Genomic DNA, 14,462 nt, shown 5'->3' with positions numbered 1-14,462 from the left:
TATAGATTGATAAATCTGTCTCAAAACTGATCAATATACCATACCTTGTAACAAGCAACAAGCAAGGGGACAGCACTCGTCAGTCTAAAGAAAACTACAGGTCTGAACTTACCTATCTTTTCTGTAGCAAGTAGTTGGGAACTGTTGCATGTATATTGGACTGTCCACATCTTCTCCCGTCTGCAGACTTATTATACTTCTGTCTAAAATATCCTGAATTTGTAAAAATCCACGTAAATATCGTAATTCTGTGAAAAAATCATCTTCTGGTTTTGGATGCCAATACCTGCAAAAAAAAACATCAAGAAATAGGATATGCCAGTCATCAGTTTTGGCATTGGCTCTAAGGGACTGGTCATTTGCAACCTGAAGGTGGGGGAGGAAATTAAGGGGGGGGGGGTCATGGAAATTTTTGGGAATGTAAAGGGGGGTTTTCAATTTTTCAATACTTCAGAACTTCAATACTTCAGAACCAAAACAAGATTTTAGCAATTCTATGTTTCAAACCTGCAAAAAATATAGCTAATTTGATGAATACATTTACTCTGAATCAGTATCTAATTATTCAACAGAAGTGTGTAGCACTTGATTAAGATGTCATATCTATAACTATAATTTTGGGCTTCAAACTTCATTTCAATGTTAATGTTTTATTCATGTGAGTCATGACCATCTTCTGTTTGTTTGTCGGACATGAAGAATGACAATAATAGGGAATAATGGTTTGATGTCTTTCAGTTTTTGCAGGTTTTTCGCAAAGGTTTTCTTAATATTATACCCCTTCCCATATAATTAGAGCACTGATAACATTAAGAGTTGTTTCCTTACATGATGACTAATCGCAAAACTCATGATTGAGCAAATATTTCAATGGTTCAAGATGATATGTAGGAGTCTAGTGTGGCCTTTTTAATATGTCTTAACGTGAATAATTTTCATTTATGACCTGGAGATATGGAGTCAGGCGACCTTTACCAAACGCTTCCCCTTAATAAAGAAAATATAATTTTTTGCCAGTTAAGAGGATAAAAATATTTTGCCTTGCTCTGCTCAGCTTAATTGTTCAGAAAAAAAATCGTAAGTCTGACATGTTCTTCCAGAAAATTATTTTAATCTAAAAAAAATTTAGTAACTTTTTTAATAAAGGATAGGAACAATGTGCTGAAATTGAATGAAGGTGTGGTAAATGTCAATGAAACCATAAACAGGCATATCTAAAGGGGTTGGTTGGTGGTGTAGAAGTTTTCATGTCTTTGGAATGGTGGTCTTGAATTTATTTTCCTTCTTCAAGGTGGGGACTTGAAAAAAATAAGAGAAATTCAGATGTTTCCTCCCATCCCCCCTCCAATGAAAGAGAATGACCAATCCCTAATGCAAAATTTAATATTTCCTTCAAAATCAATATATTGAAAAATTAAAAAGCTACTTATTGGATTTGCTGAAATTTAATATGTGTGTTTTTTGGTTACCTGCTAAGAATCATCTTTGCAGCCCTAATTTTGAATCAGTGAAAAAAAAATTCAATCCTAATTTTCAATTTGTCACTTTAATTCAAATTGATAAAAGATAAATAATTGGTTAATTTTGTTGTGTGTTCATAAAAATAAGAATAGTATCATGAAATTTATTAAAAATGCATCAACCAGTGAATACATAAAGGTAAATATGTCAGAGCTTACTGTTCTTTTATATTTCTTGTGTACATCACATTATCTATATCCATTCTGATTTTGTAAGACACATGTTTTGGCAGTGATGTAGTTGTGGCCCTTTTCTTTCTCCCTCCATTTCCAAGGTTATCAAAAACTAAACCTGAAATATAAAAAAATTATCTCTAAGTAAAAATCCAAAACTGTATGTAGTGCTTTTTTTGCATCATGGTTTCTTCTTGGTTTTAGCTTTAGAAGAAGTAGTTAAATCTTTGCTGTGCCACTAATCGATTAAGGTTTGTTTGCCGCCGCCGGATGTTCAGCTCTTATCAATTGACCTTATAAATCAAACTACTTCGATTTGAATATCCCACAGCATTTTGGGGGATCAAAAACCTGTGGAGCAGGATCTGCTTACCCTTCCGGAGCACCTGAGATCACCCCCAGTTTTAGTGGGGTTCGTGTTGCTAAGTCTTTAGTTTCTATGTTGTGTTTTGTGTACTGTTGTTTGTCTGTTTGATGTTTTCTTTTTTAGCCATGGCGTTGTCAGTTTATTTTTGACTTTTGAATTTGAATGTCCCTTTGGTATCTTTTGCCTCTCTTTTAGGCTAAACATGCGTTTTATCTACAGACTCGTCAGTTTTTTACAAATAAACAAAGTTGGAAGGCCAAATCAATAACAAAGTTCAAGAGCATTGCAAATAAAAAATCAGAAAAATTGTACCAAATATGGATAAGGCCATCTATGCCTGGTGCTAGATAAGCATCTGATTATTACATGTAAGTATACTTTTACTACCAATTTACCTGCAAGAAATTGTTTCTTTATATTCAATTCTGCAGCTCTTTTTTCTAGTTCTTGCTCTGTACTAGTTCCCTCAAATCTGTCAGTGATAATGCAGCTGATGTATTTATGTACCATGGTGGCTACTGACGCCATGGCATCCAACTGAGACGTGTTTACAGAGTTTATTGAATAAAATCCATCCAAAAAGTCCTTGCCAGATACACCAAATAATGTCAACATCACATTATCAATGACTGTATTCCCAAGCATTGCCTGAAAAAAAGAAAGAAATCATTTAAGTCAAAGAAAATTATGATGTTTAGTTGCCAGGTTACAGTATCAATCACTGTATTGCCAGGCAAGGACTGATAAAAAGAAAGAAAGCATTTAGGTCAAAGAAAATGATAATTTTAATTGCCAGGTTACATTGATAAACACTGTATTGAATGCTTTCACATTTTTGCATTTTCATGTACATTTCCTATGCCACAATGCTAATGTTATTATGTCAAAGTGAGATTCGTATGTTCAATGACGTCATTTACGCTGATGGATCCAAACCGGTATAACTCATTCATAAAAAAACCCACTTGAGATTGATATATTATCAAGCATTGACTGAAAAAAAGAAGGAAATCATTCAAGTCAAAGAAAATTTTACTGTTTAGTTGCCAGGTTACATTATCATTCTCGCTGTATTGCTAAGTATTGACTTAAAATAGAGAACAGATAATGTGTTAAAATATATTTGTTCTGCCTAACAGAAGTTCCACTGGAAACTTTGTTATAAACTATGCCATAATATTGGTTCCTGTTGGTACAAATATTCTATAACCTTTATTCCCCATGGAACAAATACTGTAAAATTTGTTCTAGTGGAAATAATATTACAGAATATTTTTTCCACTTGGAACTTATATTATGAAGGAACTTCTATTTCGTGACAATGCAGTACATTTGATCAAATCAACTAAAAGATATCAAATTCTCAAATATTTGTAATTAACTCCGATTTTGAGGTAGAAAATTCATAGAGAATTAAATCTATCTTAAAGTTAAGTTACCTCCAGCTTTGACTTCATATCTTCATCCTTTAACATGTTAACCAGGTTCTCTGTTCCAATGGCCCAACTTTTAGCAATTCTCTGTACATCAGCTAATCCTTTGAATGACGAATTATAGACCTGAAAAAAATCTTGATAATTCTCATTTGCACTTTTAAAATCATAAACAAATGTTTGAGATAATACTTTGTGAATCCTGCCTATGAAGATGTCAACAAAGTTTGTTTGTTTGTTTTATTAAGTCCTGCTTGTTTTTATCGTAAATAACATTTCTCTAATTATTTTGTCCATACAATAGTGCTTTTTGTTGTCCTCTTAAGTTTTTGTCTATTTATCATAAATAATGACAAGATCTTCAGTTTTCTCTGTTGAATTAATTCTGAAAATGTCACAACTTAAGGACACCCTACATATAAAGCTTACCATACATAATGGGTTTTGTCCCACTTACCTTATTTGGGGTATAAAATATTTTGCCCCACAAACAAAGGTTTCAGATATAACCCACTTACCTTCTCAGCAATCAGTCTGCCTTCTGAAGTATCTGGGGTATACAATATCTTGCCCCACAACAAAGGTTACAGATATAACCCACTTACCTTCTCAGCAATCAGTCTGCCTTCTGGTGTATCGGAGGTATACAATATCTTGCCCCACAACCAAGGTTTCAGATATAACCCACTTACCTTCTCAGCAATCAGTCTGCCTTCTGAAGTATCTGGGGTATACAATATCTTGCCCCACAACAAAGGTTACAGATATAACCCACTTACCTTCTCAGCAATCAGTCTGCCTTCTGAAGTATCTGGGGTATACAATATCATGCCCCACAACAAAGGTTACAGATATAACCCACTTACCTTCTCAGCAATCAGTCTGCCTTCTGGTGTATTGGGGGTATACAATATCTTGCCCCACAACAAAGGTTTCAAATATTCCCACAGTACAGGTCCATTATCCATTCCTTTTATCATATCATATATATTCTTGCAGGTTTCTGAAGAAAGAAAATATTATTCTTCAGCTTGCCATTTAACTGCCACTGAATCTATAACAGCAGTTTTCCATAAAACAATATATGTTACTAAAGAAAACAGAAATAATCTGAATCAAGATGTTTCACTCGAAAAAAAAATATGTCAATATCCAATAATCGTCCCTGACAAATAAAATTGCTGCAATTCAAACAGAACAGATGATTTGCATTGAAGAAAAAATAATTATATTAGATATGGTTTTTTTTGTACACCTGAATGTATTTACCCACAGTACTTTTAGTTTACATTTGTTGTCTGGATTTTGCATCAAACATTCTATTATCTATTATAGATTTTTTCCTTAATTATCACAAATAAAAGATCTCAAAAACTTCTGATGCAAAAGTAAGTCCTGCTAAGCTAACTCACAATAGGAATCAATGATAAAGATCCATTGAAACTAGGGGTATTGCAATCAAAGCTCACAAAATGCAAAGTCAATGCTTTGCTAAGGGAAACCCAAAAAGTAATTTGAACCAAAAAACAAAACACTAGCTACACAGTAGCATTATATGGTAAAGGTTCTGAGAAAAATTCATTTAATTATGACTAGGGATTTAGGAGTAGAAGCATATACAAATGTGTACTATAATGCACAGATATGGCAAAGTCAATGTCATCCCAAAGTTAACCACAAAAAAATCATTCAAATGATGACATGAAATATGAGGTGTGTAAAAGTAAATCATGTGAAATTTTCACAAAATTCTGTCAAGCTGATCAAGAGCAGTTGTGGATACAAAAGTGTGATAGAAGGACGAACAAACAAATCGACAGACAGATGGACAGACTCCCCATCACTATATATTGCAAGCTTTGGAAATTGGGTGTATAGTTACATACTGTCTAATATTTTTTAGCTTTTCTATCCTACCTGGCATCTCAGACAGTTCATTTTCTTGTCTCTCCACCATTTTTGTAACTCCACTCAATTGAGATGATGCTCCACTCAAGTCATCTCCTGCTGCTGATGATTCAATACGGGAAATTTCATAACCACATAAAAGATCTCCTAGGGTCTGCTGACCTTGTGAACCTAAAAAGATTGAAGAACAAAAATTATTTTTTTTTCAGTAGCTCAAACTAAATCATTTGTAAACAATCAAGAGCTTTGATAAAGCACAAATGATCATTGAAACTCAAGATAGATTTCTTTTCATTATTTTATGTTTTTAATGTCCTGACAAAAGTTCACTAATTCTTAACCCTTACCATGCTGAGCCCGTCATATGACGGGATGACCCAGACCACCGTTATTTGGCTCATATGGCTCTCCATACTTTTAGAGGTCAACTTTATGATACTTATTTCGAAATGGATGCATGTTCCCTCAACCTGAGGCTATCTATTGTCATGTTTCTCATGTTTAAGTAGCATTTTGAGCTCAAATACGAACTTGGAAAATTGAAATTGGATAAAACTGGTTTTTCTGGAGGGGTGGGCTTCCCTTCTGTGTCTTACACAGGAAGTTCAGAGGCCTAAAACTTTCAAAAATAGTGTAAACCCGCAGACATATATCTACTGATCATAATTATTTTTGAAATACGCAGAGGAAACGACTACTTCCGGTTTCAGGTCCAGTTGAAGTCCAAAATCGGAAAAAATCGTGAAATTCCGTATTTTTTGTCCAAATGACCTTCTTTAGACTGGTGTTCCCAGATCAGTTTCACTCCAACCTAAGAACTGTTGGGGTTAATGTGTTTACTGGGGTCCACTGTACATGCAGACTACAGATGGATACCTATATCAGCATCCCTCGGTCTTTGGGGTCAAGTAATAGGACGAAAAATCGTCAAAAATGACGCTTTTTGCACCTGATGACCAACTTTGGGGCTTTTTTCCTATTCATTCATTAAAAAGACGTATCAAGAAGAGCAGGTACTGACCAATGCTGTTACAATCTCACACCCAGCAACAGTCGAGTTGCTGCATGTTGTGTTTTTGAAAATGATGTTTCAAAGTAAACACTGTATCCTCAATTTTATAACAAAATGCAGTCATTTGGCAGCATAAATTGTGACATGAAATAATTGACTAGATCTTGGAACTTAAGATGAAGATACTTCATTCCAGACTTGATATTTTGGAAAATGTGTCTATGAGAAAAAAAAGTATAAGTAGATCAGCCTACTATTACAGACAAACTCTGGCAATTTCCAATAAATTGCTTCGCCGAGGGCATCTGGATACGACCGCAGAGGTCCAACCATGAACAGTTGGGGCAAAAATGGACACAATATTCGCGCTTGATACAGGTCTGAATTAGGATTGTAATTAAATATTTAACACATAATAGGTTTCTGACACAGAATAACTGTAGTCAAAGAACTTTGAATTGGTTATATGATTTGAATTTATATTCAATTTTTTGCTTTTGTGCAATATACTATGCTGTTGTGAAATGAACCCCCCCCCCCCCCAAAATAAAAAATTCTTCCCCCCCCCCCCCCCCCTTTTTTTTCAAAAAAAAAAAATTTGAAGAAATTTTCTTATTAATTTCTGAAATCTGAAATGAGAAAAAATTGTCCCCCCCTCACAATTTCTTTTTACCCCCCCCTATTTTTTTCACCTTCCCCCCCCCCCCCCCCCCCCTTTTAAAAAAATATTCTTTTCCTCAAGATATGGACATAATCTCAATTCAAATTTCCAATGGAGTTTGCAACCATAATTACCCATTTAAATACATCATAAAAGTCTTAAAATAGAAAATGACATACAATGTACATAATCAGGGCTAAAATTAATATATTAAATATTCCTTAATCAGCATTTTTAAATAGTAACTTCTAAAAATAAATTGACAGCTAATCAACTCAAGACAATACAACATTTCTTTATACATAATTTTAAAGCAGTGTAAGGGAGGTAGTCAAAACTTAACATTGTACTTTTTTTTAATTGGCCATTAACCAGGAAACCCTTGTTTTCCCCCTTTTAAGCACCTAATTCCTAAACGGTTTGAGCCATAACCCCCCAAAGCCAATCCTAACCATCCCTTTGTGGTATGGACACTCGTGGTATAATTTCAGAGAGATCCATACACCGTTCCACAAGTTATTGTCTGGAAACTAGAAAAATGTTTATTTGGGCCCCTTTTTGGCCCTTAATTCCTAAACTGTTAGGACTATAACCCCCAAAATCAATTCCAACCTTCCTTTTGTGGTTATAAACCTTGTGTTTAAATTTTATAGATTTCTATTTACATCTACTTAAGTTATTGTCCGGAAACCAAATGTCTTCGGACGACACTGACGACGACGACGTGATACCAATATACGACTGCAAAATTTTTTGCGGTCGTATAAAAATTGCAAGATCCAATCTTGTTATCTGTTTGTAATAAATTATAGTTTGTAAGTTACTAGCAAAAGAGCAATGGTTTACCTTGGACACTATTCTCTTCCATAAATAAAGCTTTTATAGATAGTAGCATTAAACCACATAATATATACAAACCTGTGAGATATTCTGGCTCTAGGAATATATTTAAGTTAAGTCTTTCTGTACTGGCCTTGAAAGAATCAGCTGCCAATTGGAAGTCAACCTGAGCAGACGACAGTTTGTCAACTGCATCCTTTACCTCTTCTTGAGATTTGTTTAATGATTGGAGGAGAGTATCTATTCCAGACGACACATACTGAAATAATAATTGAGTTTGACATAAGTAACATCGGAATAAAGAGAAAATCATTAGAATTAAGTCCTTTAAAGTTCAATGCATGTCTAATGATACTGACAACGACTTGCATTCCAGTGTGAAAAATCAAAGATAAAAAATCAAAGATAAATCAAAGATAAAAATGGCCCACATAAATACTCTTGTTAATCATATAAATGAATCATAAAGAGCAATGTAGAATGCCTATTTCCCATTTATTTATGACTGCTACATGTGAGAAATTCTGAGAATATCCTGAATGAAATCTACTTATGATGAAAATAGGGAAAACTAAATTGATATTTCAATTTAATTATAAGCAAACCATGCCCAATTAGAAATCCTGTCAACTTTTTTTGGCAAAGAAATTAATAAAAGTCTTTACATGTTATCTAAATCGAATAAAAAATTAGCAGACATTTTTTTAAACATTTCCTTAGATGTTCTCTATGTTTCAGACTAAACTTGTTGTTATATTGCCTGAATGTAACATCTGAAATGACCTCAAATACATATTTTAAACTTTAACAGGGGATCTCTTACTCTAATCTGAACTTTCAAAACAATACAAAATGTAATACTATTTTATTCATAAGAGTAACTTATCAAATAGTTTAGTAACAAAGTGACCATTTCTATGGATTCATTATTATTCATTGGGTACCAATTATCGTAGATTCGTGAATAGAGGCAAACCACTCATTAAGATGTTCACAAAGTATAAATTTCTTATAGGCTTCTATGGAAAATTGGCAAAACAAGGAAATCAAGTATCCTTAATTTTTCTTCAGTCCATGAAAATTGGTACCCACGAAAATAAATGCATCCACAATATACTTTGAAATAAAATTCATACCATTTCAACCATTTCCCCAATATCAAGTTCCATCAGTAGTGACATAGTTAGGTTGATAGCTTTCTCTTCAGACAAGGAACAAAGGGATTCAACAAGATGAGCTGATTTAACATTAGTTGATGTTGACAGGGTGACAATTGTCTCAAGTCTGGTAGCATTACACAGCATACCTTGTATATCTTTCTCATTGTATCCTAATAGCTGTAAAAAAACAATGAAAAATTTAATTAACATACAAAATAGTTTTAAGTAATAAGATGTTTTCTGAAATTTACCATAAATGGCTACAAATCATTTCTAGCACGAATTTAAATAAAAATTAATAAAACAACTCACAGAAGCATATTTAATAGTACTGCTGAGTATGGCGTCTGCTACATCGGATGACAAGTTCAACTTCTGAGTCAGATAGTTCTTGAATTGTTCTCTGTCTTTGACAACATCTCTGATCAGTACTGTCAAAAGAATTTGCATTATGGTTAACTCTTCCACACCTATAATGGTTACATATTCAATTTTTAATTAAGAGTTAAAATCTCTCCTTAACTTTTTCCTCATATAAAATTTAACTAATTAGTTAATGATATATAAATACCGAAGTTTCATTTAAAAAAAACATTGACCATTCAAAACTTAAAACGTTAAGCAATCAATTTATAAATACCACATGTCACCACAAAACCAATATCCCGCAATGGTGGTAAGTCGTGCACTTAAGGCCATTTTTTATTTTATTTTTCTGTAGACTTAGCTTTGTTTTTTTATTACTGTGTATTGTCAAGCTTGGTTACTCATAATTGTTTCTCAGTCACTGAATGTACGATGTTGTTCCATACTGCAGCAGCTGACCCGGTTTGTTTACATTCAAATTCTAATGGCTTCAAAACCACGTGACACATTGAATCGTTATATCCAATCAAATTGCTATACTGTCAATTAGGTGATTTTTTAGTACAAGGCAATTATATGATTTGTTTGTATGATATTGCTTTGAAATAGTTTGCAATAAATTGGGGGTTTATTCAATAGGAAACCTCATTATTAGCCATGAAATTCGATATCAATGGAATTTTATATGAATATTTACTTATGGTCAGAATATCGATCTCTTTATATTGAACAATTTTTTTTTTATGAAAAATATATGTATATTGTTTTTTATTAACCTACTCTATATTCCTGAACAAAAATATGGCATGATTATCGTTTGTTTCCCAAAGTTTTTCTTTCAATTTGGAAGGGTTTTTTTCGCGGGAAAATCGCGTAAGACGTAAGGTGCTTGCCATTTTGAAATTCTTAAAAATACGATTTGCTTGGCCTGTTTGGTCTGCCATTAAGATTGATGACGCTAAATGGAATGTAAACAAAGCAATGGAGGCCGGAAGAGGGGATTTCTGAAGTTCTGGGATGTTTTTAGGCATTCGGAAGTCAGGTTTGAAACGGCCATTAGAAAATTGGCATTTTTGTACAAGGCTTTAGAATAACAATGAAAACATATCTTTAGAAATGTTTGTTTATTTAGAAGTGTAGAAAAAATGTATTCTGCACTAATTTTGTACGCTGGTATTAGCGTAGTGACGTCAATGCGGAGTTTTCCCGTGTGATAAGTACAATAACAAAATCCGAACGAACCAACATTATGACCGATTATAGACTACGGTAGGATACAATAATGTGCATCATTTGGAATGGACATCCTCCATTTTTTTTTCTATCATAAACCTTCACTTACTGAATCCAGGTATAAAGTGAACATTGGATCAGTTCTTTTGTTTCGACCATTCATTTAGTCTGAACTTTGTAAACACCAAATAGGGACTTCAATTAAACTTTCAGAAAATCTTTCATAGTTAATGTTACTAAGCTCGTCATTTAGATTTACCGATACATATGATTTTGGTGTTTCCCATGGTATGGTAAAAAATTGAGTTTTAATTAATGGGGGAACAGTGGTATATATTTCTACTAAGTTTTTCTAGTTAACTCTACTGACCTTACCTAAACCTAAGTATAAAATATATCTATTTGACAAAATAAAGCCTAAAAAGGTTAATAACTTGAAACCTTAAATATATTGAAATATTTACCATTAGGTGGAATAAAGTTCCTGATAACCTTCAAAGAGGTCAACCCCAGTGTCATTGCCTGTATGTCTTTGACAATTGGATCTGTCAAAACAGATGGATCTAATCTGGCAAAATCTTCTATCAAGAAATTCAAACTACAAAAATAAAAAAAATACCAATGAGTAAATTTACCAAAATACACAAAATATGTTTTTTTCTAAAGAAATCTGCATCAACTGCTTGACATGAATTTTGCAAATGCAAAATAACTTTTTCGTTTTTCTGGTAAATTCAATTTAAAAAGAAATGTAACAGAATAACAAATATATATAAACATAGACAACACCATCACCATATATTCCTGATACTGGTGTTAAAGGCATAAAATTATGATGAAACAGGTCGGAATTTTTCTAATTTTCCTTCATTTTTTTCTATTCAAACTTGTGTGCTATGCACTTGCTGGGAAGAGTTAATTTTTTACCTAAAGAAACGAATTTAAAAATAGAAGATCTTACAGAAACACAGACAAATAACAAAGAAAATAGAAATTACATACAATTTAGAAATTTGTCTTGAAATATTTGTTAAAAACAAGAATTCACACATTTTCATGTTTATAAGCATACCAATATTCCTAAATCAAAGTATCAGAAAACAAATAACCAAATATTTTGTTCAGTAGTTTCCGAGAAATGTGTGATGGAAATATTTTTTAGACAAAACAGACAGACGAACAGACAAATTGATTGTAATATAGCCTTCACTTTTAGAGTTTTAAATATGTTTACCTTCTAGCTATCGCTTCAGGGCCATTATCAAACAAAAATTTCTGCATATAAATCAGCAAGTCTGCCTGCAGGTTGTCAAAATCCATTTTACTAAAATCAAGGGAAGGTAATGAGGACAAAGAATTCAGTTGTCCAATAACATCTCCAAGATGTCCCAAAGTTACAGTCCACCATGTTAGGTCTGTTGCATTGACTGTGTTCTAAAAAAGAAATCATAATGAAAATCTATTCCTAATTTGTATTGTTCAGTCTTTAGCTTTCTGTGTTATGTTTAATAGACAGTTGTGTTTCTTTTTGTTGTTTTTTTGTTTTTTTGACATGACATTGTCAGTTTGTCTTTGACTTATGAGTTTGAATATCCCATTGGTATCTTCCCACTCTCTTTTTCAAGTCCAATAAATCAAATGTGCCTTCAGTTTTATCCTCATTCTAGACTTTTTGTCTTTTAAATTTTTTATTGTCATGAATATTCATGAAAAATTTGTCCCTTAACAATGAGCAAATAATAATTTTTTTTTCACAAATAGTTCCATTGATATATCCTCATTGACTAAAACAAGAAAAGTCAGTTTATTTATTTATTTATTTTTTTTTTTGCCATAAAGTGTATCCCTGGCTTTTACTTGTAAAACTTTAGGTTTGAGGGTTCCTGGTGAAGTTAAATCCAAATAAGTGCTTCTGACTCATGAAATTTATGAAGTGTTTATTTCATTGTGGACAAAAGAATTCATAAATTAAAACTGACAGCCGGTATCATGCATACTAACACTAATTCTAAAGTACCTACCAACATATTTAGAAGATTTACATCAAGGAGTGATCTGGCAATGCTTGCTATAACTTCTGTAGCATTATTACATAGTGCTTTTGTAAGGTCAGAGGTTGTAAGGTTACTAAAGGATGGTACTGTTAAATATTGGTCCAATGCTGTAGAGTTACACAAAATTTTCTCAAGGTCAGAGGATGAAACATTGGATAAAAGTGTCTGGAAGAGAAAGAATTATTAATTAGGCATAAAATAAATGGAGAATGTGTCCATGGGACACAGATGATGCCCCCGCTTGCATATAACGTTATAAAGGGACATAACTAGAATACTGTAAAAGTGACGCCAACCAAATTCGAACTTGATCTGTGTTTTGTGGTAATATGCATTGTATAAGTTTCATAACATTAGGTTGAGGCAAACTAAAATAAGAGAACGGAAACTCATTTTGGGATCTATGTACGGATGTAGGGACGAACAAGGGTAACACTTAATGCCCCTTTCACTAAGGTGGGGGCATGAAAATCAATAAAATTAGAATCATTTCTGAATTAATTTCTTACATTGTACCCTCCTACTACCATTGTAAATGGTATAGTGCATGAATTTAAGGAGATGTTAGATATACATAAATGAGACAGCAACACAATGACACAAAAAAAACAAGAATGTGTCCATAGTACACGGATGCCCCACTCACACTATCATTTTCTATGTTCAGTGGACCGTGAAATTGGGGGCAAAACTCTAAATTTGGCATTAAAATTAGAAAGATCATATCATAGGGAACATGTGCACTAAGTTTCAAGTTGATTGGACTTCATTTTCATCAAAAACTACCTTGACCAAAAACTTTAACCTGAAGCAGGACAGATGGACGGACAGACGGACGGATGAACGGATGCACAAACCGAAAAACATAATGCCCCATAGGTGGGGCATAAAAAAAACATTTACTCTCTCATACAAATTATATTGTTTCAGTTAAAAGTTTAACTATCCCCACGACTTCCTTGTCACCTAAAGTACAAAACAAGAGTTAAACATAAATTGATGTGTAAAATTAACTTCATTCCCAGAGTTAAACATACATACATTATATACCAGAAAATTGCACTTTTTTCTTAGCTGCATGTTCTAGACCTATACTTTTTAATGGCAGTTCCATAAAGTACTTTGAAATCTCTTAGACCTTATCGCTCTTTGGGGATCTGCGACACTTGACCAGAGAAATTGTGACACTTGAACAATTGACGTCATACAACTATAACTTTTCCTTTGTGTCGTCAGACATTTTCTCTTGTGACGTCAAAATTTTATGGGAACTTCTGTGATGTCCAGTAATGGCGAACAAATAGCGAAAAGGTGTATAGAATAGGGTGTGTCCATGACAATTATAAAGGGCAAAATATTAATATTACTCTTTATTTGTAATTCTTACTTACTGCATTGATATTCAATGTAGATTGCATTAAAGTACTAATCATCTCTGGAGCTAATGACATTGTCTGTTGTAAGATTGCACTGAAATCTCCAGGGGAAGTAATTATGTTCATGAACTTCAAAGATACTGAAAAAAAACATATACAATGATCATATAATTTGAAAGCATAAAATTTATAACCACCTTTATTGATTATTTTCTTGTTCACTACAATGTCTAGGTGAAACTGTGGAGACAGTAGAATACTTACAAATATTAGATTTTTTGCTAAAAAAGTCTACTATTTAATGATTAAAAAAACTGAACATTTTAAATTAGTGATTTTGAAGACTAGTGCCCATATG

The 14,462-nt window shown here is 33.0% G+C and overlaps 1 protein-coding gene across 1 annotated transcript in view; it reads right to left on the bottom strand.

The window, feature by feature from the left end:
* The window catches only part of LOC127708507 (uncharacterized), a 107,697-nt gene that overhangs the window by 33,302 nt on the left and 59,933 nt on the right, over positions 1-14,462 (bottom strand). Inside the window, exons 57-69 of the mRNA XM_052213398.1 lie at positions 14,120-14,244; positions 12,696-12,893; positions 11,909-12,108; positions 11,139-11,272; positions 9,388-9,506; positions 9,052-9,252; positions 7,994-8,174; positions 5,412-5,573; positions 4,361-4,497; positions 3,501-3,620; positions 2,457-2,709; positions 1,680-1,812; positions 113-286 (exon numbers count right to left, since the gene is read on the bottom strand). Of these exons, the coding sequence (XP_052069358.1) occupies positions 113-286; positions 1,680-1,812; positions 2,457-2,709; positions 3,501-3,620; positions 4,361-4,497; positions 5,412-5,573; positions 7,994-8,174; positions 9,052-9,252; positions 9,388-9,506; positions 11,139-11,272; positions 11,909-12,108; positions 12,696-12,893; positions 14,120-14,244 (2,137 nt within the window). The remainder of the gene's footprint in view (positions 1-112; positions 287-1,679; positions 1,813-2,456; positions 2,710-3,500; positions 3,621-4,360; positions 4,498-5,411; positions 5,574-7,993; positions 8,175-9,051; positions 9,253-9,387; positions 9,507-11,138; positions 11,273-11,908; positions 12,109-12,695; positions 12,894-14,119; positions 14,245-14,462) is intronic.

This window comes from Mytilus californianus, unplaced genomic scaffold (assembly GCF_021869535.1).
Source record: "Mytilus californianus isolate M0D057914Y unplaced genomic scaffold, xbMytCali1.0.p SCAF_7, whole genome shotgun sequence".
Lineage (NCBI taxonomy): Eukaryota > Metazoa > Mollusca > Bivalvia > Mytilida > Mytilidae > Mytilus > Mytilus californianus.
This window is presented reverse-complemented; position numbering and strand designations above follow the sequence as displayed.